Consider the following 27,140-nt stretch of genomic DNA (forward strand, 5'->3'; position numbering starts at 1 on the left):
TTACTTAATAATTTACAGTATTCATGGGTTGTATCCAATGAAGTCATCACATTATCACAAGGACTTCCACCTGTGCAATTGAATATCCTCCCCACACGATTAAATCAGTTATGGTTTTTTCCCCCACAACCATCTGGTGATTTGGGGGCAGGGAGCATGCAGGAGAGGTTGAGAAAGTCTTGTTGCACTAGCAGACACATCCTTGCACTAACAAGAGAGCCTCATTGGATAAAACCTCTCCCCCCCCCCTAGCTAATTTGGATTTTTTTGGGAGGGAAGGAGAGAAGCGTAATGGCTCTAGGTCAAAAGCCCTACACTCTTTCCATGGCAAAGAGATGAATTAAAAGGTAAAGGGACCCCTGACCATTAGGTCCAGTCGTAGCCGACTCTGGGGTTGTGGCGCTCATCTCGCTTTATTGGCCAAGGGAGCCAGCATACAGCTTCCGGGTCATGTGGCCAGCATGACTAAGCCGCTTCTGGCGAACCAGAGCAGCGCTCGGAAACGCCGTTTACCTTCCCGCCGGAGCGGTACCTATTTATCTACTTGCATTTTGACATGCTTTCGAACTGCTAGGTTGGCAGGAGCAGGGACTGAGCAACGGGAGCTCACCCCATTGTGGGGATTCGAATCGCCGACCTTCTGATCAGCAAGCCCTAGGCTCTGTGGTTCTATCCATGAATGTGGAGAAGAAGTGTACAAACATGGAAAAGTATTGCAGAATTGATTCCAGTAAATTCATTTGCGAACAAAAGCACCACATCCCCTGAATTGCTTGCAACCCATTCCACCTTTGTGGCATTCGAAAGCTAAAGATGAAATAAAATAGACATCTAGGCCAACTGCTCTTTTATCCAGATTTTGTTTTGTTTTGTTTTTTTACTGAGGGATCAAATAGTTCTGCCATTAATTCTTTCGTGTTTGATCCTCACATGGCCTTGAGCACTTAAGAATTCCTTTGGACTAACGCAAAACCGTTCCTAAATCTTATTTTTACATGTTTTGAGGTTGATGTTTCATACTGGCAGAAGACAAGTAGTGAGTGGGGAGAGGGAAGTAGGAGCAAAATGTTGCGTGCTGTCAACTGCTTCTGAGAATCTGTAATAAGTTCAATAGACCTTGAAAACAATTCCGGGATTCCTGATCATCCAAGGGCTGTGAAATGCCTTTTTTAAAAAAAAGAAAAGAAAAAAGAAGTCGTAGTTTTACTGCTGGATCTGCTTTGTATTCTGCAGATAGCATCCTGAAAGCATTTAAGAAACTGTTATCAGCCACACTTTGAGGAGGTGATTTGATGGCAATGTGGAAAGTGCTTGAATAAATATACCATTTTGTTGTTGTTGTTTTTCATTGGCTTCTTCCATGCCTGTCTTTAAAAGCACACGTGGCATTTCCTTACAAAGGAAGGCAATTTATTTGGCATGAGCAGAAGGGGAGGGGAAGAATAATTGCTCTCCTTCTAATGTTAAATGTTTTTCAGATAAATGGAGATTTTAATCATTTTTGTTCGAAAGGAGAGATGGATAGCACCATCTCGGTTGGTCTGGAGAATGTTGGTGTAAGCCCTGTCACCTGAAATGGATAATTTTGCAAGCTCGTGGATCTATTCCAGTTTCAAGCATTTGCTACTGTTATTGTTGCTGTTACTATTGGTTTCTATTGATTTATTGATGTGTTTGTTGCTCGTAAAGGATATTTTGTTTTTTAATGTTTGATGCTTTGTTGTGTTTTTATATAATAAATAATAATAATAATAATAAATTATTTATATCCCGCCCTCCCCAGCTGAAGCCGGGCTCAGAATAGCTAACAATAAAAATAACACAGTTTACATAAAATCACAATCAATTAATTGAAATACATTCTAAAATCAATTCAGAATCATATTAATGGCAACCATTGGGCTAGAGTTCTGTGAGGATTACCAAAGGAGGGGGTCAGACTGTGCCTTGGCCAAAGGCCTGGTGGAACAGCTCTGTTTTGCAGGCCCTGCGGAAAGATGTCAAGTCCTGCAGGGCCCTAGTCTCTTGTGACAGAGCATTCCACCAGATTGGGGCCACAGCCGAAAAAGCCCTGGCTCTGGTTGAGGCCAGCCTAACCTCCCCGTGGCCTAGGATCTCCAAGATGTTTTCATTTGAAGACCGTAAGGTCCTCCTTGGGACATACCAGGAGAAGCGGTCCCGTAAGTATGGCAAGGACCCCGTAAGGAGTCTTGCCGCAGCATTCTGCACCTGCTAGAGTTTCTGGGTTCATCTCAAGGGCAGCCCCACGTGGAGTGAGTTACAATAATCAATATATGTTGTAAGTCACCCAGAGTGGCTGGGGAAACCCAGCCAGATGGGCAGGATATAATTTTTTTTAAAAAATAAATTATTTTATTATTAGAAACCAGAAATTGGAAGCTCTAGTGCAGGCACCCCCAAACTCGGCCCTCCAGCTGTTTTGGGACTACAATGCCCATCATCCCTGACCACTGGTCCTGTTAGCTAGGGATGATGGGAGTTGTAGTCCCAAAACAGCTGGAGGGCCGAGTTTGGGGGTGCCTGCTCTAGTGCAACGCAGGGCACAAACACCTTAAACATCCCACCCTCAAGAAAAGGCAAGAGATGGAGAAGAAGGTCTGCTCTGCTCAGTCCCCCTCAGCCTTTCTCCCCTGTAGAAGGAGATGTGCTGGAAAGATGGGGTCAGATTTTAGCTTGGCATTTTGCCTGAGTTATTGCACATTAAATTCTGCAGCAGCGATGAAGAGTCTGTAGCCCTTCAGATGTCTGACTTCAACTCCTATCAATCTCTCCTCCCCCCATAATGATTTTTATTAAGTTTTCCATTCATATTCATATTTTGTTACATAATTCCATATCCCAATACATTCTTTTACAAAGCACCGACCTCCTTCCCTCCCTCTTTCTGACTTCCATACATCTTACTAAATTCTTAGCATTTCTAAAATCACTTCTTTTTTTACCTTCTATCTTTCTTTAATATTTCACCTTATTGTTGGTAAATCAGTTCCTTATATTTACATGACAAAACATTTCAGTCCAAACCTACAAACGTTTTCAGATGTTTACAGTTTTCTTTCATATAGAATATAAATTTGTTCCAGTCCTTTTGAAACAGTTCGTAGCGCTGATTTCGGATTTCCCCCGTCAACTTGGCCATCTCTACATACTCCACCATCTTGACCTGCCATTCTTCCAACTCCTATCAACCTCAGCCATCATGGCCAATGGTTAAGAATGATGGGAGTTGTAGTCCAACAACATATTCCCCACCCTAGCAGTAGTACGGCCCAGAAAGCCCTGGGCAAAGTCTAAATTGGCCATTATTCTCTCTTGAATTCTTCAGCTCCAGCCATTAATATACACCTTCTTGTTTTGTTTTGGCCAAGTTCTTGAGCTTCAGTCTACAGTCAAGTCCTCTGCTAGCTGGAATGTGTTAGGACCTAGCACACCTTTCTGAGATGATTGCAGTTTGAGATGCTGCCAGAATATTTGTCGTCTTCTTATCCCATTAAGAACAAACAAGATATAAGCTAAAGGAACAAATAGGATTGGGTGTTGAAAAGTGAGGTTGCTAAACTTTGGTTGATCCTGAAATGTCTTTCTTGATTTCTCCAGTTGGAGGACATTGGGGACATTCTTGAAAAGATCCGCATTGGGCATGACGGCACAGGGATTAATCCTGGTTGGCATCTTGATAAAGTGCAGATACGAAGGCTTTTACCCAACGGAAAGGTGAGCAGAAAGCTGAGCATTTTGCGGCATGCACCTATTCCACCAGAACGTTTCTGCTTTGTGCAGCAGAGGGCAGACCCCGAATTTGTTGCAAAACCCAGGCAGCAAGTCCTTACCTCCTTCTGGCCAAGGAGGTGGCAAAAATCCTAACTTCACGTATAAACTAACGGGATCTGAACTGGTGTTAGCAGGAACCACAGGTGGGTTCCTGCTTTCAGGCTTTTCACAGGCTCAGCCACTGTGAGAACTGGACGCAGGCCTGATCTGCAGGCTCCTCTTGTGTTTGTATGACTGACCAGGGAAAAGATCTTTGGTGGGATCTGGTGAACAGCTCAATGAAGATATTGTCCCCGTGTGCGGCAGCTGTAGGGGGGAAAAGTGAATTCCATGTTATAGATCAGTAGGAAAACAACAACTGCCAGTATAGAAATCGTGGAATACTGGGTAGAATTTTGGCTTCTGCATCTCAAAAAGGATATTTTTTAGAACTAGAACAGGGGCAAAAAGGCACCCAAAATGGGATTGGAGCAAAGGCAAGCAAGGGATACAAAAAGGTGTACAGTGTAGAGAAAGTAGATACGGAAATGTTTGTCTCCCTTTCTGTTAATAGTAGTATTCAGTGCCTAACATCAATCTACAAATGGCTGACATTGAATCTGCTCCCCCGAGGAATAGCCCCACTGATCCTCTGTGACCAGTTCCAGTCAGGCTGGCAGACAGCAGTCCTGAACACCCTTCAGAAACTGGGTTTTGCCCCTCAAGCCCTTCTGAGTCTGGGGTTGGGCCAGGCAAAAGCTACGGTCAGGCAAAGAATCATAGACACTGAGAGACACCAGGACCAGTGGCGTAGCATGGGTTGTCAGCACCTGGGGCAAGGCAAGTAATTTGCGCCCCCTAACCCGTGGATTTGTGCCCCCTAACCCTAACCCCCAGATGTTGCGCCCGGTGCAGCCAGCCCCCCTGCACCCCCCACGCTACGCCACTGACCAGGACTGCTCAATGTGTCCCAACAATAAAATTGGAGAAATCAAGAGATATATAGCCGCACCGGCAGCATATCTCTTTTTTCTTGTATCCAAAAATGCAAGAAGGGCTTTTACACACACCAGAAGCTCGGCTCTGCCCTCGCCAGTCCTGGAAGGATCCTTTAAAAAAGTCCCATACGCTCAGAGACTTTGCGCCTGTTCATTGGGGGATATAGGAAGCCCAGAGCGCTTCTTCTTTAGATGTCCCTTTTATGAAGAGGCACGTAGTGAGACCATTGATCCCCTGCTGGTGAGGCTCGCTGACCTCCCGGAAAAGCAAAAATTCGACCTTTTCCTGTTAGGCAAAGATCAGAAGACGACCCGAATGGTTGCCAGATTCTGTGTACAGATCTGTAGGCGCAGACCATCCCCCAACTCAAATTAGTTCTTTAAGAAAATCCCCAAACTGAATTCCGTGGGTGACTCTGGGTCATCTCTCTGCGGTAGCTTAAAGTTTTAAGTGTCTACACGCTTATAACATTTATAAATTTTAAATTTATTGTACATTGTTTTAAATGTTTGTTTTCCTTCTGGGATTGTATCCCCAGGTTGTTTTATAAGCTGGTCTCCGACCGTAATAAATTACCTATCTATCTATCATCTATCTATCTATCTATCTATCTATCTATCTATCATCTATCTATCATCTATCTATCTATCTATCTATCTATCTATCTATCTATCTATCTATCATCTATCTATCTATCTATCTATCTATCTCTATCTATCATCTATCTATCTATCTATCTATCTATCTATCTATCTATCTCTATCTCTATCTCTATATCTATCATCTATCTATCATCTATCTATCTATCTATCTATCTATCATCTATCATCTATCATCTATCATCTATCTATCATCTATCTATCTATCTATCTATCTATCTATCTATCTATCTATCATCTATCATCTATCTATCTAGTAGTATTCAGGCTCATCCAAGGAAGATGAATGATGCAAGATTCAGAATGAATGGATAGCTCAGTTGGTAGAGCATGAGAGCCAGTGTGGTGTAGTGGTTAAGAGCGGTGGACTCGTAATCTGGTGAACCGGGTTCGCTTCCCCGCTCCTCCACATGCAGCTGCTGGGTGACCTTGGGCCAGTCACACTTCTCTGAAGTCTCTCAGCCTCACTCACCTCACTGAGTGTTTGTGTGGGGGAGGAAGGGAAAGGAGAAGGTTAGCCGCTTTGAGGCTCCTTAAAGGGAGTGAAAGGCAGGATATCATGTCCAAACTCTTCTTCTTAATCTCAGGGTTGTGCGTTCAAGTTGGGCAAAAGATTCCTGCATTGCAGAGGGTTGTAGATGATCCTTGGGCTCCATTCCAACTCTACAATTCTGTGATCCTGGGAATTACTTATTCACACACTGCGTAGTGACTTTAAAAGGTGATTAGCTGTTGATGGCTATGAACCACATCTCTATGTATTACCTCCAGTGTCTATGATGGTCTGCCTCTGGCTACCAGTTGCCAGGGAACAAGTGGTGAGCCACTGTGAGAACAGAATGCTGGACTAGATGGGTTTCTAGTCTGATCCAGCAGGGCCCTTCCTATATTCTCACGGCCTTATGCAAGTCACTGTCTGACTGGGCAGTTCCTGACAGTCGCTGTTTTCAAATGGGCTTCAAGCATAACCCAAAAATTCAGGTTTCACAAATCAGACTTTCTGCCATAATGGAAGGGGCTATGCACCAGCTGTTTGTTAAGTTCCCCCCAAACAAAGGGGAACAAATGCTCATTGGAAGTAGGGGTGGAGCAGAAATTTGATTCAGCCCATATTAAAAGGTGAGCCTGCCTAATTTGGACTTTCTGAAACAATACAGAAACTGGAACACCGCCACACTTCAGAATTTATATCCAAAGGAGAGTCTCCACCCCCATCGTTCTACCCGGACACTGAGGTCCAGCGCCGAGGGCCTTCTGGCAGTTCCCTCACTGCGAGAGGCCAAGTTACAGGGAACCAGGCAGAGGGCCTTCTCGGTAGCGGCGCCCGCCCTGTGGAACACCCTACCACCAGATGTCAAAGACAACAACAACTACCAGACTGGGCAGCCCTGTTTAGGGAAGCTTTTAATGTTTAATAGGTTATTGTATTTTAGCGTTTTGTTGGAAGCCGCCCAGAGTGGCTGGGGAAACCCAGCCAGATGGGCGGGGTATAAATATTATTATTATTATTATTATTATTATTATTATTATTATTATTATTAGGGAGTGGGCAGAAAAACGTTCACCTGTACCCATTCTGCAGTGGGCAGAAAAACATTCACCTGTACCCACATGCCAAGTAATGTAAGTGTTGAAATGGGTTGTTTTCAGGGGATAATTAACAGGCTAAAGCAGAGTGACAGCTGCCAATGTCCATCTGCAAATGCCCTTCAGGTCATCCTGAGCCTGCCCTCCAAATCAGGTTGCTTTACAATCTTGAAACCTGACTGGACCTCTCCCCACCCAAAAAATGGATAAAAAAATAGCAGAAACTGCTGTGCAAGGGAATAGTTCATCACTCCCTGCCCTCCGCTGCCATTTCTTCCCAGCTAGCCCACTCCCCAAACATCAGTGTTACAAACCAAGCACCGAACCCAGGATTTGCCTCCTAATAATAATAATAATATAATAATAATAATTTATTATTTGTACCCCGCCCATCTGGCTGGGTTTCCCCAGCCACTCTGGGCGGCTTCCATAGAAACCAAAAATACAGTAAAATATCACAGATTAAAAACTTCCCTGAACAGGGCTGCCTTAAGATGTCTTCTAAATGTCAGGTAGTTATTTATCGCTTTGACATCTGATGGGAGGGCGTTCCACAGGGCGGGCACCACTACCGAGAAGGCCCTCTGCCTGGTTCCCTGTAGCTTTGCTTCTCGCAATGAGGGAACCGCCAGAAGGCCCTCGGCGCTGGACCTCAGCGTCCGGGCAGAACAATGGGGGTGGAGACGCTCCTTCAGGTATACTGGGCCAAGGCCGTTTAGGACTTTAAAGGTCAACACCAGCACTTTGAATTGTGCTCGGAAATGTACTGGGAGCCAATGTAGGTCTTTCAAGACCGGTGTTATGTGGTCTCGGCAGCCGCCCCCAGTCACCAGTCTAGCTGCCGCATTCTGGATTAGTTGTAGTTTCCAAGTCACCTTGAAAGGTAGCCCCACATAGAGCGCATTGCAGTAGTCCAAGCGGGAGATAACTAGAGCATGCACCACTCTGGCGAGACAGTCCGCGGGCAGGTAGGGTCTCAGCCTGCGGACCAGGTGGAGTTGGTAGACAGCTGCCCTGGATACAGAATTGACCTGAACCTCCATGGACAGCTGTGAGTCCAAAATGACTCCCAGGCTACGCACCTGGTCCTTCAGGGGCACAGTTACCCTATTCAGGACCAGGGAGTCCTCCACACCAGCCCGCCCCCTGTCCCCCAAAAACAGTACTTCTGTCTTGTCAGGATTCAACTTCAATCCATTAGCCGCCATCCATCCTCCAACCGCCTCCAGACACTCACACAGGACCTTCACTGCCTTCACTGGTTCTGATTTGAAAGAGAGGTAGAGCTGGGTATCATCTGCATATTGATGGACACCCAGTCCAAACCCCCTGATGATCTCTCCCAGCGGCTTCATATAGATGTTAAAAAGCATGGGGGAGAGGACGGAACCCTGAGGCACCCCACAAGTGAGAGCCCAGGGGTCTGAACACTCATCCCCCCCACCACTTTCTGAACACGGCCCAGGAGGAAGGAGCGAAACCACTGTATAACAGTGCCCCCAGCTCCCAGCCCCTCTAGACGGTCCAGAAGGATGTTATGGTCGATTGTATCAAAGGCCGCTGAAAGTATCAGCAGAAGCAGGAAACAACTCTCACCTTTGTCCCTAGCTCGCCGGAGATCATCAACCAGCGCGACCAAGGCAGTTTCAGTCCCATGGTGAGGCCTGAATCCCGATTAGAAGGGATCCAAATGGTCCGCATCCTCCAGGCGTGCCTGGAGTTGTTCAGCAACCACGCGCTCAATCACCTTGCCCAAGAATGGAAGATTTGAGACTGGGCGATAGTTGGCCATACTGGCCGGGTCTAAATATGGTTTTTTAAGAAGCGGTTTAATGACCGCCTCTTTCAGCTGGTCTGGGAATGCCCCCTCACAGAGGGAAGCATTCACCACCCCGCAGAGCCCATCGCCCAGCCCTTCCCGGCTTGCTTTTATTAGCCAGGATGGGCAAGGATCAAGGAGACAGGTGGTTGGTTTCACGCTTCCAAGCAGCCTGTCCACATCCTCGGGGGGTAACGTATTGAAATTGATTCCATGCAAGTTGACCAAACAGAGCTCTAGCACTCTCCCACCCCAGCCCTGCTCCCACGGTGGTGTCTAGCTCCTTCCGAATATGAGTGATTTTATCTGCAATGTCTTGATGTATTGTTATATCACGAGACGACACCGAGCAGGGAAGCAGAGAGCTGCCTTGAAGGATGGAAGAGAGCAGGCAATATCCTCAAGGGACTCTTAGATAACTGCAGCAGCTTCTCTGCTTTCCCCTCCCTGAAACTAATGAGCTCTCGCTGGTGCACATTATGCGCCGTTAGCTTCTGGTGCTCCTGTGCTAACGGCGCACACTCTTCAAAATCCAGCCACATCTAGGAACAAAGGAAGCCTTCCCCTGCATGCTGGGGAGGAAGCAGGCAGCCACCGGCAGCTGTCTCTTAAGTGGCTTTGGTCTGCACTCGGCAGATTGGACCCCTGCCTCCGTCCCTCCCTCATGTGCCTCCTTCCTGGCTCCCCTTTTCCCCGCTGACATGAGCCTGTGGGGCAGGACGCCTGGTGGAAAGACCAAAGGAGAGGCAGGGCAGCTGAGAAGCAGGCAAGGCAGTAGCTGGATGGAAATGGGCAGAACAGATTGTGGGTGGAGAAGCAGCGAGGAGCTAAAGGATGCTCTGGGAAGACGGCGAAGGGGATCGAAGGGCAGGAGAAGTCAGGTGCTGAGGACAGCAGCAGGAGGAGTGGCTTGGGTGGAAATAGGGCCTAGAGACCAGAGGGGCTGTTTTCAGGCGAGAATGCAGGGGAACGGCTAGATCTTTCTGTTTTATTAAAGATTTTCTTGGTTTACAAAAGTATGTGCAATCTCTCTCTCTCTCTCTCTCTCTCTCTCTCTCTCTCTCTCTCTCTCTCTCTCTTCCTCCCAAGTAACATTTTTTACAGATCAGTTTCATTTCTTGAGACATTAGGAAGAAGAGGGGGAAAGAGGGGGAAGGGGGGGAAAGGTGATTGGGGGTGGACACAAGTGAATAGCAGAGAACCTGCACAAGCGACGCTGAAACAAAACCCCACATACAGTGGTACCTTGGGTTAAGTACTTAATTCGTTCCGGAGGTCCGTTCTTAACCTGAAACTGTTCTTAACTTGAAGCACCACTTTAGTTAATGGGGCCTCCTGCTGCCGCCGCACCGCCGGAGTACAATTTCTGTTCTCATCCTGAAGCAAAGTTCTTAACCCGAGGTACTATTTCTGGGTTAGCGGAGTCTGTAACCTGAAGCGTATGTAACCTGAAGCGTATGTAACCCGAGGTACCACTGTATAATGGATCTTTCTGTTTTGATGTGAAATAGCCAGTCAAAATCCTTTGCCTGGCTTGCGTTGATCGGAATCAGCACTCTGGATAGCTCCCTGCAGACAGCGACTGGCTGCTTGTACCCATTGCTTCCTCCCCTTCCTCTTCGTTTTTTTCCTTTTCCTTTTTTTCTGTAGCCATAACCAGCCCTTGACGAAACCTTGTTAATGAGAATGCCTGGAGGGGATGTAGTAGCAGGGCAGGGTGATGCGTCTGAGCAGCCACACATATTCTTGCTGAGCTTTTAGATTTGGGCACGTGGAGAGGGGAAGGGGGAGAGGAGGAGGAGGAGGAGGAGGAGGAGAAGGAATAGGAGGAAGGAAAGAGCCGAGTGCTGCATGATCGTGCCATCATCCGCCGCAGGATATTACGGCCTGCCACAGGATAGCAATAGGCTGCCAAGCCGCTAAAAGCCCTGCTACCTGATTAGACTGCTAAGAAGCCTCTCCGCGTATCTGTACGCGGCAAGGGGGGGAAATGAGGTCAGATTAAATTGAAAAGCATTTGGGCAGGACAAGCTGACTTCGCTGCAGAGGGCTAAAGCCACAGCAACATGTGCCAGTTAAATTTCACAATTATATTTCATCTGCTGTGCAGAGTATTGGGGGAGGTGGGGGCAAGCAAATCGGAGTGTTTCAGTGGGATCTCATTTGCGCAGGGAGAACCGACAGACAGCAATGAGGAGGTTCTGACAGCCCAGGGGGTGAGGATAGGCTCCTCCGTTGCAAAATGTGACTTTATATGCTACATTTTATTTATATATTGTGGCTGCTCTCCGTGAGCTCTCAGGGCGCTGGAGAACTGACCAACAGCTGAGAGCAAAGAGCTTTTTCCGGGGAGAACAAACTAGGCGTGACATTAATGTCAAAGTAGCTCTTCGTATTAAAAGGTGCAGGTTGTTTTGTTATGCAAACAGCATCAGCTGGAGGAGGGGAGGGTATATTGATGATTATCCGGATCACTGCAAGTGGGGAGGGAAAGTCTAACCATCTCCTCCCTTGCTGCAGTCCCAAGGAAAACCCTTCCTCTGAAGCTGGCATTGCAATGTGGGATTCCCCCATGAATGGTGTTTACTTACATTTGCATTTTTTAAAAACAATAACCCCCCGCCTTGCATTATGCCCTGTCTCATTTGGCCTTCAGATGTAACTCAGTGGTGGAGTTTGCATGCAGAAAGTTCATAGATTGGTCCCTGGCATCTACAGACCAAACAATAATGTGCATTGATAATGTGCATTGGGTGCTGGTTGCAGGTGCCTTTTTGGAGTGCTGTTGACACAGTGCCTTCCTCGTGCCTCTCTATTGGGCCTTGGGGACTCTCTCTAGGCCACACCTCCTCTCTAGCCACACCCCTGACCCTCATGTGATGCTCCCCAAGTCATGTTCTTCACTAGGACTGCTTCACACCTTCCTTGAGTGTTTCCGCCTGCCTAGAATGTGTCCTTGAAAGCTGGCAGGGCCCCTTGCTTGCCTGGACAGAGATGTGAGAGCCCAGAAAACAGGCTACTGCACAAAGGAAACATGCACGTTAGTTGCTCCACTCACTTTTTGCCTCTCACCCCACCCACCACTGGCAGGTGGCCTCTGCAAAGTTGCCCAGAATGGAAAGCGGACCTCAGTCTGAACAAAGTCTCTCCATCCCTGTTTTGATGAGTGGGTTCCCCTAGGTCAGGATGGATAGAGACCTGTTACATCAGCAATCCAGCACATCAGCCTGGGAGGTGTTATAGGAGCTGAAGGCTTCACCCTTTCCTGGCTCTTAGCCCAGCCCAGATTTCAGCAAGTGCTCCTATGTGCTTCTCCATCCTCCCAAGTTCACAGCTAGTTGGGTCCTTCATTGGTGGGTCTGAACTTCCTGGCTGCTTCATGGTCTCCTCTGCTCCTGTGGTCCTGGCTGAGATCAGGGGTGGTAGTCTGAGAGAGTTGGTGTGGGGACCTCCAATTCAAACCTGATGGGGTCATAGGAAGTGTGGGGAGGGTCCTGCTCTCCTTGTTCCTCATCTGAGGAGACCTCAGATTTGAATACCAGTTGCTGGCAACAACAGGAGGGGAGAGATGCTTTTGTGCTCAGGGTTTTCCATGGGCATCTTGTTGTCCACTGTAAGAACAGAATGCTGGACTAGATGGGCCACTCTCCCTGATCCAGAAGGACTCTTCTTATGTCCTGAAGATGTCTGGGTAGGGCTGAACCCTGACATAAATTTATTTCTCAAATATTTGGGTTGCTGACCTGGTATTTACATACGTTGTTCCGCTACTTACGTTTGTTGCACTCTGCTATTCCCCACCCTTCAACTGCCACATTAGGGTTCTGAAAAAACAACGTTTCCTTGTGAGAAGTGGCTGGCCACCTCTGAAGATGATGGCGAGATTATGAGGGAGCTGGTTCCATCCAGAGTCTTTACTGAAAAACTGTTGAAAGATGGGACGCTCAAGCAAATTGATGAACTAATTGATGATCCGCTGGAAAGTGAGTTTGGCAGACCAGAGTTTGGCAGCCCCTACTCTAGATCAACCCACTCCCCGCTGTGCTAATTTAGTACAATTTACCTATGGCATGTATTTATATGTGTAGTGAACATGGTATTTTGCAAAGAACAAGAGGATAGGTCTTTGCCTCAAAGCACTTATAATCAAGAATGTGATGTTTCCCAAAGTGGGTAATATCACCCCCCGGGGGGTGCTGGAATGATCCGGGGTGGTGGTGGTAGTAGCCTTGAGTGCAATTGGGGCACATTGAATAAAAATAAGCGGGCAGTGGAAGCATAAAGAAAGAAGAGAAGAGAAGAAAAAACTGGAAAAAAAAACATTTGTTCTGTTGTGTAATGACGCTTATCACCAGGTCAGGCGCTGTTGCAGGATAGCGACAGTGGCTCCCCTGGCTCTGGCAGTCATGCTGGAGATGAGGGGATTCCCCAGGCTTGTGGGAACCCTTTTCAGCATCACCCAGATCCAGGAAGTGGATCCCAACTTGCCTGCCTCTTTGGCCAACCCCGACACTTCGCTTAAAGAAGGTAGATTTCCGGGGGGGGGGGGTTCTGAGAATTCCCCCCACCTCTGAAAAGTGGGCGGTTGGCCAAATAAGTTTGGGAACCTCTGATCTACAAAATAGGTATAAGGGGAGGGGAAGGGAGATGGAATTGGAGGTGGGGATAGACCAGAATAATATGTAATTATTGCAGCTACGTGTACTCTTTGCAGGATTTTTTTTCATGGGAGCACTCAAAAAATGCAATCCATGTTGTCCAAAGTGGTATAATCCATGCCAGCTCAGGATTCTACCGCCTCATTCCACTGTGCTGTGTTTCTAGGGACAGGTCTGTGCTTTAAAGCGCCATGTCTGAGCACATTTTTCCCTTTGCCCTAGCACTTTCGCTGAGGAAACCTACCCTTTACTGCTGAATCGGGGCAAAGAGCAATCTGCAGAAAACACGAACTGCCATTTGTTCTGATTCATCATTAAAGAACGGGTTTTCATGGGGACCTTCCGGTACAAAAAAAGGGGGGCACTTTAAAGTGCAAGCTGTTCCTAGAAAGCACAGGGCATAAGGCAACTGTGCATGAGCCCTTAGTCTCATGGTAAGTTTGTGTTTGTTGCTGCATTGTGTGCAGCAGCCCCATAGTCTTAGATTCAACCCATGATCTTGAAAATACGGTGAATAAAAGACTGTCTTAAGGGGAGGGGAGAGGTTGCCGTCTCAGCATGAACGACAGTGTAAACCAGTGCTTACAAGCTGTGTTAAAGCCAAATCAAATATTGAATAATGAGCATTCATAATAGTATCCTCTTCATTGATGATTTTCCAAGTGCCCCTTTTGGAGCAGTTAATTTTCCTTTATGTTTCATCTTGTTTCTTTCAAGCAAGCCCTTTTTTAAAAAGAGGGAGGGAGGGAGGGAGGGAAGGAGTGCTAGACTAAATAAAATGCTTTCAAAATCCATTATGTCTTAGATTTCTTTCTAGCACTCTGCAGGAATGTTGCTGCAACTTGGAGAGCATTGAAAGAAGGCAGCTGACACATGCCTGGTGCCTATAGCTGAGCAAGCCTTGCTTTTTCCAACAAAAACTCACCACGCTCATGTCCGTCCCTTCCAGAACACTTACAAAGAGCTTAAAACTGAGTTGGAGAAATGGGTATTTTTCTTAGCCACCTTCTAACTCAGTGGTAGATCACCTGTTTTGTGCATGAAATGTCCTGGGTTCAACCCTCAGCTTCTCCCATTGAAAGGTGTCTGATTGTGGGGTTGGAAAACAGCTTTGCTTAAGACCTTGCAGGTAATGGATGTATTGCATTGCAAGGTTAGACTGACCAAGGGCCTAACGTGCTACAAACTAGCTTCCTTTGTTCATTCATAAATGATTGCAAGCTAGGATCAGTTGAAGGTTGCTCATCTGGTCATTGATGTCAGTGCTCTGAAAGCCTACATTAAAATGTGGTCTTCTCCCTCCCACTTTGCCCAGTCCATACGTACAAGATTAGCGTTTTCACCGGCGATATTTTCGGCGCTGGGACGGATGCCAGCGTGTTCTTGACGATATATGGAGACCTGGGAGACACAGGGGAAAGACAACTCAGCAGCTCTGAAACGAACATGAACAAGTTCGAAAGAGGACAGGTATCGATAAAACTGAGTATTCTTCATCAAACGTCTTGATAAGAGAGAAGTACAGCTTTTGTGCTTCTAGAAACGCCAGGAAAAACTCTGTCCCTGCACACTGCCTTCCCAGAAAAAAAATCCACACACACCCTGATCTTCAATCACCGTATTTTTCGCTCTATAAGACGCACCAGACCATAAGACGCACCTAGTTTTTGGAGGAGGAAAACAAGGAAAAAACATTCCGAATCCCAAAAGCCCCCAAGAGTGTCCCTTTAAAGAGCGTGCAGAGTGTGTGTGCGGCTCTTGGGGGCTTTTCCCTGAGGAAGGAAAAGGGACTGACGGGCTGCCCTTCTCCCTCCTTGGGGAAAAGACCCCAAGAGCCGCACACACGCTCCACACAGCTCTTTAAAGGGAGCGCTGAGCAGGACCTTCCGCCTGCATTCGCTCCATACGACGCACACACATTTCCTGTTACTTTTTAGGAGGGAAAAAGTGCATCTTGTGGAGTGAAAAATATGTTAGTTAAGGAAACACAAGTTACATACCCTCATGGTACACATTAAGTGCAGGTCTCATGGAGTCACAGTGTGAGTGCAAAAAGGCCAGGGCTTAAGTCTCACGCTCCTTGGATCTTAGCCACTCTGCACTTTTCTGCTTGCATAACAAACAGAACCTTGAAGAATTGCTCCTTTTTCCATTCCATTCTCCCCAGGAAGACATATTCTCAATCCAAGCCGTGGACCTCGGTGCTGTCTTCAAAATCAACATTCGGCATGACAACACGAACCCAAGGCCAGATTGGTACCTAGAGAAAGTAGAGATCCTGAATGACAACACAGAAGAATTGTTCCTGTTTCCGTGTGAACGCTGGCTCTCGAGGAAGAAGGAGGATCTGATGATAGAGCGGGTCCTTTTTGAAAAAGTAAATCACAATATTTATTTAAGCCCCGATGTCCTAGAGGTTTGTAGGGCTGGGAGGCACAGGGGGTTTTATGTTAAGTTTCAGATGTGGTATGAAAGAGAAATGGCTGTTTGTGATGTACCATATTTTTCACTCCATAAGACGCATCAGACCATATGACACACCTAGTTTTTAGAGAAGGAAAGGGGGAAAGCCCCATTTTGGGGGATATCAGCTCACAGTTGTGCAGCTTCTTTTGCAAAGGGGGAAAGCCCCAGTTTTTGAGAACAGCTCAAAGTTGTTGAGCTTACTTTGCAAAGGGAAAAAAATCCTGTTTTTATGGGGTTCAACTCACAGTTCTGCAGCTTCTTTAGGAAAGGAAAGGGAGCCGTTTCTACAGCTTCCAGACAGATAATCTAATCAGCCAGTCACATGTCGCTGGGGAAACAAACAGCCTCCGTCTGCAGAACATTCAACAATGGAGGCCTGGGCAAGGGGGCGAGGCCACAAAGGGAGCCAGCTATCGACCACACATTCGCTCCATAAGACGCACAGACATTTCCCCTTACTTTCTAGGAGGAAAAAAGTGCATCTTATAGAGCGAAAAATACGTACAGTCTTGCTTTTAGCTCAGTTGCCAAACCAGAAGCGGCCAGGGATGTAAGAAGGCAACAATTTCCATTCCAGCTGTAACATTTCTTTCAGTAGAATGGAAGCATCAAAACATTGTTTCAAAAAGTCATTAACTGTGTATTGTTTGTGGACAGAGGGAGCACCCACACTTAGACTTGTCCTGTGCCTAGAAAGGATGGCTCTGAGCGGTTTTATCCTTGCTCCTCTCCTTTCCCAGGGAAAGCCTGCTCTTTAGTGCTAAATCGGAGGAAACATCAACCCAGAGAAAGCCTGCATTGCTGTTTGCTCCAATTGAGGAGCAAAGAGGGGTTTCCCCTGGGGAAAACAGCAGGAAAAGAGTTTTTAAAAACAACAACTATGTGAAGGCAAGCCAGTAATATTTGCTTGACTGATTTCAGTTCATGAACACACAAACTACCCCAATTTCTTCTTGCTTTTCTTTCCTTTTGTAAAAGTTCCTGCAAACAAAATATTTATTTTTTAAATGTACATCTACTGAGTGAGAGAAATCCAGAATTCAAGGGCTTAGAAAACAGAGGTTTGCAGAAAGAAAAGAAAGTGGGAAGTGGGGGCCAGACAGATGGCGAGTAGAACTAGCAGATATAAAATATTTTTGTACAAGGTGGAGGAACCTGCCAGCTACAGAAAATAAGGAATTATCTCCTTCCCCATCCCTTCAAGGCACATTGGTGATGCTCACCATCATTTTCTCAATCTCTTTTTGTCACTTCTCTTCTTACTTTTAAAATTCTTTTGGAGTTCTGCCTACAACCCCAGAGGTGACAGAGGGCAAAAGTAAATTTGTGTGTATATGATGTATTGCCAGTGTAATTTTAACAGTGAGAGGCAGGGAACGGTCAACATTTTGCCCAGAATATCTAATTACTGGGCAGGGAAAAGATGGGCCCAAAGTCGGCAGGGGGAAAGGCCAAAGCAAATTGGCAAAGGATGAAGACATGTCTTCTTTCCTAGCTAGGTCACTACCAAACAGGACAAGTGGGGGAGAGGGCATGGCCGAGGGAGAAAGCAGGTGCCTTAAGGAGAGTGCTTGTGGCAGATTAGGGACACGGGTGGTGCGGTGGGTTAAACCACAGAGCCTAGGACTTGCCAATTGGAAGGTCGCAGTTCGAATCCCCGCGGCGGGCTGAAGTCCTGTTGCTCGGTCCCTACTCCTGCCAACCAAGCAGTTCGAAAGCACGTCAAAGTGCAAATAGATAAATAGGTACCACTCCGGTGGGAAGGTAAACGGCGTTTCCGTGCGCTGCTCTGGTTCACCAGAAGCGGCTTAGTCATGCTGGCCACATGACCTGGAAGCTGTATGCCGGCTCCCTCGGCCAATAAAGCGAGATGAGCGTCGCAACCCCAGAGTCGGTCAAGACTGGACCTAATGGTCAGGGATCCCTTTACCTTTACCTTTTGTGGCAGATTAAGAAGCCTGGTGGGCCAGATTAGGCTTGTAGCTTTCCCCATACCTGGTGATGAAAGGCAGCTAAGAACAGAGGTGGAGCAAGGTGGGTGTAGCCTGCCCTGGATGCCATCTTTGAGTGGGGGTGACAAAATCCTGGCTGGGCCTGATTGAGGCTGCGCCAGATCGCACCCCCCGGCAGTGCAGCCATGCCAGATCATGCCCCCCAGCTTGGCCACCATGGCGGAGCACACCCGCCCCTGTCTGGCTGCCATGGCGGAGCGCACCCCCTCACCTGGTTCTGGAGTTGCAGGGGGTGGTGCGCCGTTACCTCACGCTCCTGGCTGGAGGAGGCAGGCATGCAGACAGGGGAGAGGACGGGAAGGAGGCGGGAATGGGTGCCGCGCGCCCCATCCCGTCCCTCCCTGTGGGTAGTTTGTGCCACCCCAGGTGCCAGAGAGGCTTCCTCCACCACTGGGTAAGAAATCTAATAAATAATAATTGAACCATGTGAACCCATTTTACCCTGCTGCACCAGTTAAGTGTCTGGAGGCGGGCGTAGGATGGATGGCGGCTAACAGACTGAGGTTGAATCCTGATAAGACAGAAGTACTGTTTTGGGGGGACAGGGGGCGGGTGGGTGTGGAGGACTCCCTGGTCCTGAATGGGATAACTGTGCCCCTGAAGGACCAGGTGCGCAGCCTGGGAGTCATTTTGGACTCACAGCTGTCCATGGAGGCACAGGTCAATTCTGTGTCCAGGGCAGCTGTTTATCAGCTCCATCTGGTATGCAGGCTGAGACCCTATCTGCCTGCAGACTATCCCGCCAGAGTGGTGCATGCTCTAGTTATCTCTCGCTTGGACTACTGCAATGCGCTCTATGTGGGGCAACCTTTGAAGGTGACCCGGAAACTACAACAAATCCTGAAGGCCTTCTGGCGGTTCCCTCACTGCGAGAAGCCAAGTTACAGGGAACCGGGCAGAGGGCCTTCTCGGTAGTGGCACCCTCCCTGTGGAATGCCCTCCCACCAGATGTCAAAGAGAAAAACAATTACCAGACTTTTAGAAGACATCTGAAGGCAGCCCTGTTTAGGGAAGTTTTTAATGTTTAATAGACTATTGTATTTTAATATTCTGTTGGGAGCCGCCCAGAGTGGCTGGGGAAACCCAGCCAGATGGGCGGGGTATAAATAATAAATTATTATTATTATAACTGAGAGTTTAAAAATATACCATCGCGATCTTTGTAGCTATGATTCCTGTACGGCAGGCGATGGAACCCTTTGGGTCCTTTCCAGCTCCATAGTTCTATAATTCTATGAATGCAGGTGGCGAATCTTCCAAAGATCTGTACTGGCTGGATAGCTCAGTTGGTTAGAGCAGTGTTTCCCAAACTTTTTTGGGCAACGGCACACCTGTTTACTGAAAAAAAATCTCGCGGCACACCACCATTAAAGCCCCGCCCCCGTGACGTCAGCGCGCAGCGTCACGCCGGGAGGGACGCACGAAAGTGAAAGTTTTTTCCCTCCCCCCTCAGTCCCTCGCTCGGAATTCAGCTCGTTTGGGGCATCGCTCCGGCTGCTCCCTCTCCCGCCGCGCAGGAGCGATGCCTCTCTCTGGCTCTCCCTCCGCGCAGGCTGAGGGAGGGAGGGAGGTGCGCGTGTGACCCGTCTCTGCTGGGAGACCAAACCCAGCGAGGCAGAGTCGCGCGGAGGCGCCCAGGCAGCGCTGCCGGCTGCGAGGAGGAGCGCCAGGCAGCAGCAGGAGGCGCGGCCTCTCCTCGCCGCCGCCGCCCCGCCTCTCGCCGCCCGACTCGCCCGCCTCCCTCCAGGCATCTCGCGGCACACCAGCCGATGTCTCACGGCACACTCGTGTGCCGCGGAACACCGGTTGGGAAACACTGGGTTAGAGCATGGTGCTGATAATGCCAAGGTTGCAGGTTCGATCCCCGTATGGGACAGCTGCATATCCCTGCATTGCTGAGCATTGGACTAGATGATCCTCAAGCTCCCTTCCAACACTTCAACTCTGATTCTGCGATCTTCTTTGCTAGCTAGCTTTAGGGATTGTCTGAAGCCATTTGCTAATTCTTGGCGTATCTTCAAAGAACTATGTGAATGCAGAATTCTCCTGCTTCAGAACCCTGTGTTTGTTCCTTTGTGTGGTGAATCCCCCCCCGCCCAGTGGAAATAATGACACATGACACAATTATTAAGGTTAATGGGCTAAAAAAAGGCCACAACTTTATTGGTTACAGCTGATGAGCGGTATTGGCTTAGGCATTGGTCCTAACTGACTATATCCAACTTCAGCCCGTCCGCTTGAAGTCCGGGAAGGGTTAACCACCACTAGGGGGAGTCCTGCTGATGCACATCAACTAGGAACTCCCCCGGGGGTCACCGCTCGAGGGTGTGTGCCTTAGGCCCTCAGCTCCATAGGCTTTGGAAAGGGCCACGGCCCCCAGAATCTTTTATCGGACTACCCTTCAATATTCGGGACAGGTGATGGCGCTTCCTCCCCTCTTCCATCTACATAACAATACCAATACCAATGCCTAACCGCCAATACAAAGAAAGTTGTGATGATTTGCTACGAGGTAGGCGAAAACCAAGTGGCTGGTGCCAATTTGCCAAGTGGAAAAATTCCTACCAGGCCCCTCAACCAAGGTCCATAGCAAGGTCAAGGAATGAAAACCTTAAAGGGCGGGAGGGTTGGAAACAAGAGCAGCTGGAGGCGGGGCCGATTGGCTGGCCAGGGGGTGATGTGGCCGGGGATTCCCCCAATCGCTCAACACCACCACCTTTGCAGGGCAGAAGTGGCTTTTTCAGCTACTGCTTAAACCCATTTCTCCACCCCAGCAACAGCAACCAACCAATCATAATGGAAAGAAAGGGTGTGTTAATGTTTTGGGATAGTTCTTCAAACAGGAAACTTCTGGAAATTCCCAGAAGTAGCTGAAACTAGTTTCTCTGTGTCACTGTGATCTTGGTGGTTATTAGCATAGCCGCAGGCATTCTGTTATAACTTAATTTTCTCGGACAGCATCTCTTCTTATTTTGGGCAATTAGCTGTGACACCTGGTAAAAGCCATCTTTAAAACATCCTTGCATTCTCCTCCTGGAACTGTCCACAGCCAGAATCCAGGCTTCTGCAAGCGAATTGATGATGGAAACACCATGGTTGACTCTCCGGAAAAAGCTATATTTTTATCTCCAGTGCGTCAGTACTGCAGTGAGATTCCTGGGGGAAATAGGACCTATTACCTGCTGTTTCCAGCAGAGCACCATATCAGGTTTCGGTGATTGAAGGGGAAAGACTTCCGTTTCAGAGAGGCAAGATTCACAGCAAGGATCAAAGACCAGCTCTTGGTTATAATTCAAGTCTGAATTGCAAACAAAAACCAACTCAAAACAAAAACCCAGCGTGTCTTAAGAGCGTTTGTTGTGATGCCTTTTCCCAATAGCTCCAAATTACACTGTCAGATGTTAGCAAGTTAGGTCAAATGCTGGGTAAAAATGCCGCACTTTCATAGCACTAGCTGCAAAAGGAGGCTGTTTGGGCTGTTTTTGGGTGCATAGGGGGCTGGAATCAAAGAACTGGGTGCAAACCACAAAGCCACTTCCTGAAGCTCCTCCCAGCTGGGGCTAGTTGGCTGGTAGCCAATGTCTTCTTGTTCCCCAAAGTCCCCTGGAGCAACACTGTGGCCCATTCCATGCACTGCAGCAAAACATTGTTAATGGTTTTCCACAAACATCACTATCTGGAGCTCTTCATTTTCTTCCCTCTGAGACTTGGAGGAGACAAACCTCTTGATCTCTTGGATGTGACGGTTTGCCATTACACCCAACCCAAGGATCCTGGCTTGTTTTGCTCCAACAGACTACCCAAAATGGAAGCTTGGCTAAAGATTGTGGGTGGTCTGAAGAGAAACAAGGCATGACCTATTGTTTAAGAGTAAGGCTACACCAGGGTTTTGTGGTTTGTTTCTTTCCAGCGTGAGTGGGGAAGAGTAAAGCAGAAATATTTAGCTTGTTCACAGTAAGGCATACAGTGGTACCTCGGGTTAAGAACTTAATTCGTTCTGGAGGTCCATTCTTAACCTGAAACTGTTCTTAACCTGAGGTACCACTTGGGGCCTCCTGCTGCCACCGCACGGCCACCACGCAATTTCTATTCGCATCCTGAAGTAAAGTTCTTAACCGAGGTACTAATTCTGGGTTAGCGGAGTCTGTAACCTGAAGTGTCTGTAACCTGAGATATCACTGTATTATTATTATTATTATTATTATTATTATTATTATTATTATTATTATACTGCCCTTTACACAGGGGTCTCACAGAATAAAATTAAGATATAAAACCACAAAATGCATAATAAAAATTAAAACAACAACCCAATAGAGACCCCCCTCAAAAAAACCCCACATTTTAAAAGGGCATAGGATGTAAATCAGATCAACCAAAGGCCTGGCTAAAAAGGAACGCTTTTGCCTGGCATCCAAAGGTGTATAATGAAGGTGCCAGGCAAACTTCCCTGGGGAGAGCATTTCTCAGATGGGGAGCCACTGCAGAGTAGGCCTCAGAAGAAGATTTCAGGGTCCAGGTAGGTTCATATGGAAAGAGGCAGTACTTAAGGTATTGCGGTCCAGAGCCGTTTAAGGCTTTATAGGCAGTGGTGGAGGAAGGGGGTGCGGTGGGTGCTGTCCACCCCGGGTGTCATCACTGAGGGGGGTGACAAATATATGAGGTTTTTTAAAAAAATTAGGCTCACAAAACTTTTTAGTTCAGTCAAGAAACCCCGACTTTCGTGCTCCTGTTCCTAAAGATGTGGAGAGCGACTCTCATTTTGCGTCCCCTTCCTCCCCCAAGATTTGAGCCAAAAGTTCTCTTCCTCAAAGACACAGCAGGCATAGCTGATTCAGAGAGCAAGTCAAATGTCAAGTAGCATTTCCCTTCTGTGAACAGGAAGCCAGCCAAGCCAGCAGTTGTTCTGTTCCTGAAATAAGAGATACGATCCTGTTCATGGCTCAACTCTTCCATTGCTCCTGCAAGCAGCCTGTTGGTGGGGTGAGGGCAGAGCTGGTTGGGGGCTACTGGAACAGGTCTACCTGCACCTCAGCATTTAGAAAAAGCAAATTGGGCAGAAATAGAGCATCTCCTGAAGAGCAGTGTGAAGTGTGTCTGTCTCTAAATGATGCCCCTTGGGTATTAATTCCATAATAAAACATTGAAAAAGCCTTCTCTCTACAGGGCTGCCTTCAGATGTCTTCTAAAGGTTGCATAGCTACTTATCTCCTTGGCTTGGGGTAGCATAACTCCATACCCTGCAACATTTCTCTGATGGAAATAGGGACGTCCTAAGGAAAAGAGGAGGGATGTGGGTGGCTTTGTGGTCTAAACCACAGAGCCTAGGGCTTGCCAATCAGAAGGTTGGCAGTTCGAATCCCTGTGACCCGTTGTTCGATCCCTGCTCCTGCCCACCTAGCAGTTCGAAAGCACATCAAAGTGCAAGTAGATAAATAGGTACTGCTCCGGCTGGAAGGTAAACGGCGTTTCCATGTGCTGTTCTGGTTCGCCAGAAGCGGCTTTGTCATGCTGGCCACATGACACGGAAGCTGTACGCCGGCTCCCTCTGCCAATAAAGCAAAATGAGCACCGCAACCCCAGAGTCTGTCATGACTGGACCTAATGGTCAGGGGTCCCTTTATCTTTAAGGAAAAGAGGAGGGACACGGGTGGTGCTGTGGTCTAAACCACAGAGCCTACGGCTTGCTGATCAGAAGGTCGGCAGTTCGAATCCCGTGACAGGGTGAGCTCCTGTTGATCGGTCCCTGCTTCTGCCCACCTAGCAGTTCGAAAGCACGTCAAAGTGCAAGTAGATAAATAGGTACCGCTCTGGTGGGAAGGTAAATGGCATTTCCGTGCGCTGTTCTGGTTCGCCAGAAGCAGCTTAGTCATGCTGGCCACATGACCCAGAAGCTGTCTGCGGACAAAAGCCAGCTCCCTCAGCCTATAGAGCGAGATGAGCACCACAACCCCAGAGTCGTCCGCGACTGGACCTAACGGTCAGGGGTGCCTTTACCTTTACCTTTAAGGAAAAGAGGGACATTCTGGGATCACATCAGGAACCTGATATGAATCAAAATTACAGCATGAATTAAATGAGGTTTCTGTAAATCTGGGACCGTCCATGGAAAACAGGGACACTTGGAAGGTCTGGAACTAACTCCAAATGTTAGTACTGGGAAGGAAAGAGAGTAGTATCTGTCTCCACATCAGCATAATTTCATATGGCCTAGAAACTTATGCAAAACCACGTCCTTAGCACTGACTTTTCATCCACTTGATGATGCCTCACAAGCTTTTTTTTTTTTTTTGCCAAGGCTTTGCTTTTGGCACCATTAGTCTCTCCTGGTGAAAAGTCTGTGGCTTCCATGTGTGAAAGAAAGAAAGCTGCTTTCTGACTGCCACGGCCACTGAAAACCAGGAGCTAATTAGAATTCCAAGTATGTGGATTAATTAACGGGATCAAAATTAATAGGCAGCGCTCGGCCTTTTACTCAGAAAGGCCTTGTACTGCAGTTGAGTGGAGCTGGTTGACTTTGTAAGGGCTTGTTCTACAGGGCAGAGCGATGTTTTAATTGCACGTTATGACTGAAACGATTGCATATTAACACTGGGGCAAATGGAGACACCCCAGGGATGAGCTTCATGGGTTGCATGCAGTATATGTAGCCTGCAAAGGGCCCGGTGGGACCAGGCTTACTTAGCCGCTATTATTAATTCCTTTTAAGGAGGCAAAACTAATTAGGTTTAATAAAAACAATTTCAACGAACATGCAGGGGGATTTTCTTTTATTTTTAAACATTTAGTCATGCTATTACACCAGCCCCCAAACCCCCAAGAATTTTTGCGGCTGTTTCCCATTCCGATCACAGTTTTCACTGCACAAATTGCTTCGGAATACTTGCAAAGCGTTTTGGCGAGTCAAATCATACCCAGCGATTAGGGGGTCTGGAGCTGCTGGGCTCTGTGGACAGCTGCCTCATGTGGCGAGTCACTGAACTGCAGGTGGAACTTTCTCAGGACCTTCAAGAACTGGATTGACTCCACTCACCTAGGCTGGCCATGGATTGGCTGAGATTTGGGTCCGTTGGCTAAGGAGCCATTGGAACATAGACATTGTGTTCCCATTGTTCCTTTGGGGAGATAAAAAGTTGGGTTAAGCCAGAATTGGTGGCTGAATAGCAGAGACAGAGGAACAGAGGTTTTATGGGCATTTTCCTTTTGCAGAGAATCCCAGGGGCCAGATTGCGAGAGCTTTAGGCCCCTGGGCCTAAGGTTCCTCACCCCTTTCTAAAAGGATTTCTACTAGGCCATATCCCTCTGAAAACAAGGAAGGCTTCTTGCTCAGAAGTATTGCTTCCTATCTGAATTTAATCAGCTGATATTCACAGACTTGATCAACTAAGATTTATTTAACCAGGCGGCAGCCCTGGTTAAAACAGAACTGGTTGGAGGACTTGAAGGCTTTGTTGTTGGTTTTCTTTATAACATTTGTGTCCTTCCCCTTCAAAAAGCTCTAATTTTATCTACCTGACAGTCCTGAGAGGTAGGTTATGTGGGGGGGGGGGAGCAAGCCAGAGAGACTTGCCAAAGGGCACACAGTGAGCTCTATGAGTGAGTGAGGATTTGAACCCAGAGCTTGCTCCAAGCCCAAAATAAATCCTGCCTTTAACCAGTTTGCTTAGGTGCATAGAAGCAGCATTGTAGAATGAGGGCCTACCCCCAAAATCATTTGTATATATATATATATATATGCTTTCGTAGATTTTCACGGGTACAGGAATGTAGGTTTTGGTGTCTTCGGGTGTCTTCCCGTGTAAGAGTTGGGGTGTCTAGGCGACGTTTCGACGAGGTCTCACTCGTCATCTTCAGGCTGGTGCTTTCGGCTTCTTGTTACTAGAACAGAGCAGGATCTCAGTGTTTGAGTTCCTATAAATACTGTTGAGGGGGTGTGGTGTATAGCCTCCAACGTTCTGGGCAGATAGGAAGTTCCTAGGTTAATGTGCCTTTTCTTCTTTTGTTCATTAATTACTTGAGGGATATCTTGAGTGATTACTTGAGTGATATTCTGAGTACCACTTAGGAGGGTCATTAGGTGTGGATTAGTTGCTAAAGCTTTCGTGTCTTGACCTCTTGACCTTGTGAAGAGTTTTTCTGAGAAGATGGCTGTACTGCACTTAGTTGTGCTCTGGCTATCCAAGCCAGAGCACAACTAAGTGCAGTACAGCCATCTTCTCAGAAAAACTCTTCACAAGGTCAAGAGGTCAAGACACGAAAGCTTTAGCAACTAATCCACACCTAATGACCCTCCTAAGTGGTACTCAGAATATCACTCAAGTAATCACTCAAGATATCCCTCAAGTAATTAATGAACAAAAGAAGAAAAGGCACATTAACCTAGGAACTTCCTATCTGCCCAGAACGTTGGAGGCTATACACCACACCCCCTCAACAGTATTTATAGGAACTCAAACACTGAGATCCTGCTCTGTTCTAGTAACAAGAAGCCGAAAGCACCAGCCTGAAGATGACGAGTGAGACCTCGTCGAAACGTCGCCTAGACACCCCAACTCTTACACGGGAAGACACCCGAAGACACCAAAACCTACATTCCTGTACCCGTGAAAATCTACGAAAGCAAATATATATATATATATATATATATATATATATATATATATATATATATATATATTCATATCCCATTAATCACATTGCCCTTGGTAAACAGCTGATTTGGAATAACCCATACCAGGAATTGCAGTAATATTGTTCCTTGGGGTGTGGAGGAACTTCTTCTGACTTTGCTGGGAAGTCTGGGCCTGTTAAGTCCCCTGAGTGTATTTGCTCTCTCCCATTAGAACTACGATCCTGACAAAAAAAACGCGGGTGACTCATCCCTGAGCCGGGACAACAATGCCAACGTGAAGGATAAGAAAACAGACAGTTCGGGTGAATCTCCTCCGGAAGGGCCATGTAAGGATATGATGCACTGCAGTGGGAAGAGGGCAGGCAGACGGCCATTTGGCACTTGAACACGTGACTTTGTAGGGTTGGAGAAGAGATTTCAGTTAGTTCGCTGCAATTCCCCAAGTGCTTTGACCACCAGCCCTTCTTACCAGGGAACTCTGGGAATTGTAGCTCGATGAGAGGAATATGGGTCTCCTAACAACTCCCCCACGACTTC

General features: G+C 47.4%; 1 protein-coding gene across 6 annotated transcripts in view; it reads left to right on the top strand.

The window, feature by feature from the left end:
• LOXHD1 (lipoxygenase homology PLAT domains 1) overlaps positions 1–27,140 on the top strand; it is a 188,597-nt gene that overhangs the window by 121,551 nt on the left and 39,906 nt on the right. For 4 of the 6 annotated variants that reach the window (XR_014012837.1, XM_081212608.1, XM_081212607.1 and 1 more), the window contains 5 exons: positions 3,619–3,735; positions 12,656–12,818; positions 14,809–14,963; positions 15,661–15,870; positions 26,815–26,929. Coding sequence is in view for 5 of the 6 variants with exons in the window: in XM_081212608.1 (XP_081068734.1) it covers positions 3,619–3,735; positions 12,656–12,818; positions 14,809–14,963; positions 15,661–15,870; positions 26,815–26,929 (760 nt within the window). In the remaining variant the exon portion in view is untranslated. The remainder of the gene's footprint in view (positions 1–3,618; positions 3,736–12,655; positions 12,819–14,808; positions 14,964–15,660; positions 15,871–26,814; positions 26,930–27,140) is intronic. The other 2 variants (XM_081212610.1, XM_081212611.1) reach the window with 2 other exon arrangements.

Source organism: Podarcis bocagei (genome assembly GCF_964188305.1).
Source record: "Podarcis bocagei genome assembly, chromosome: 11".
Classification (NCBI taxonomy): domain Eukaryota; kingdom Metazoa; phylum Chordata; class Lepidosauria; order Squamata; family Lacertidae; genus Podarcis; species Podarcis bocagei.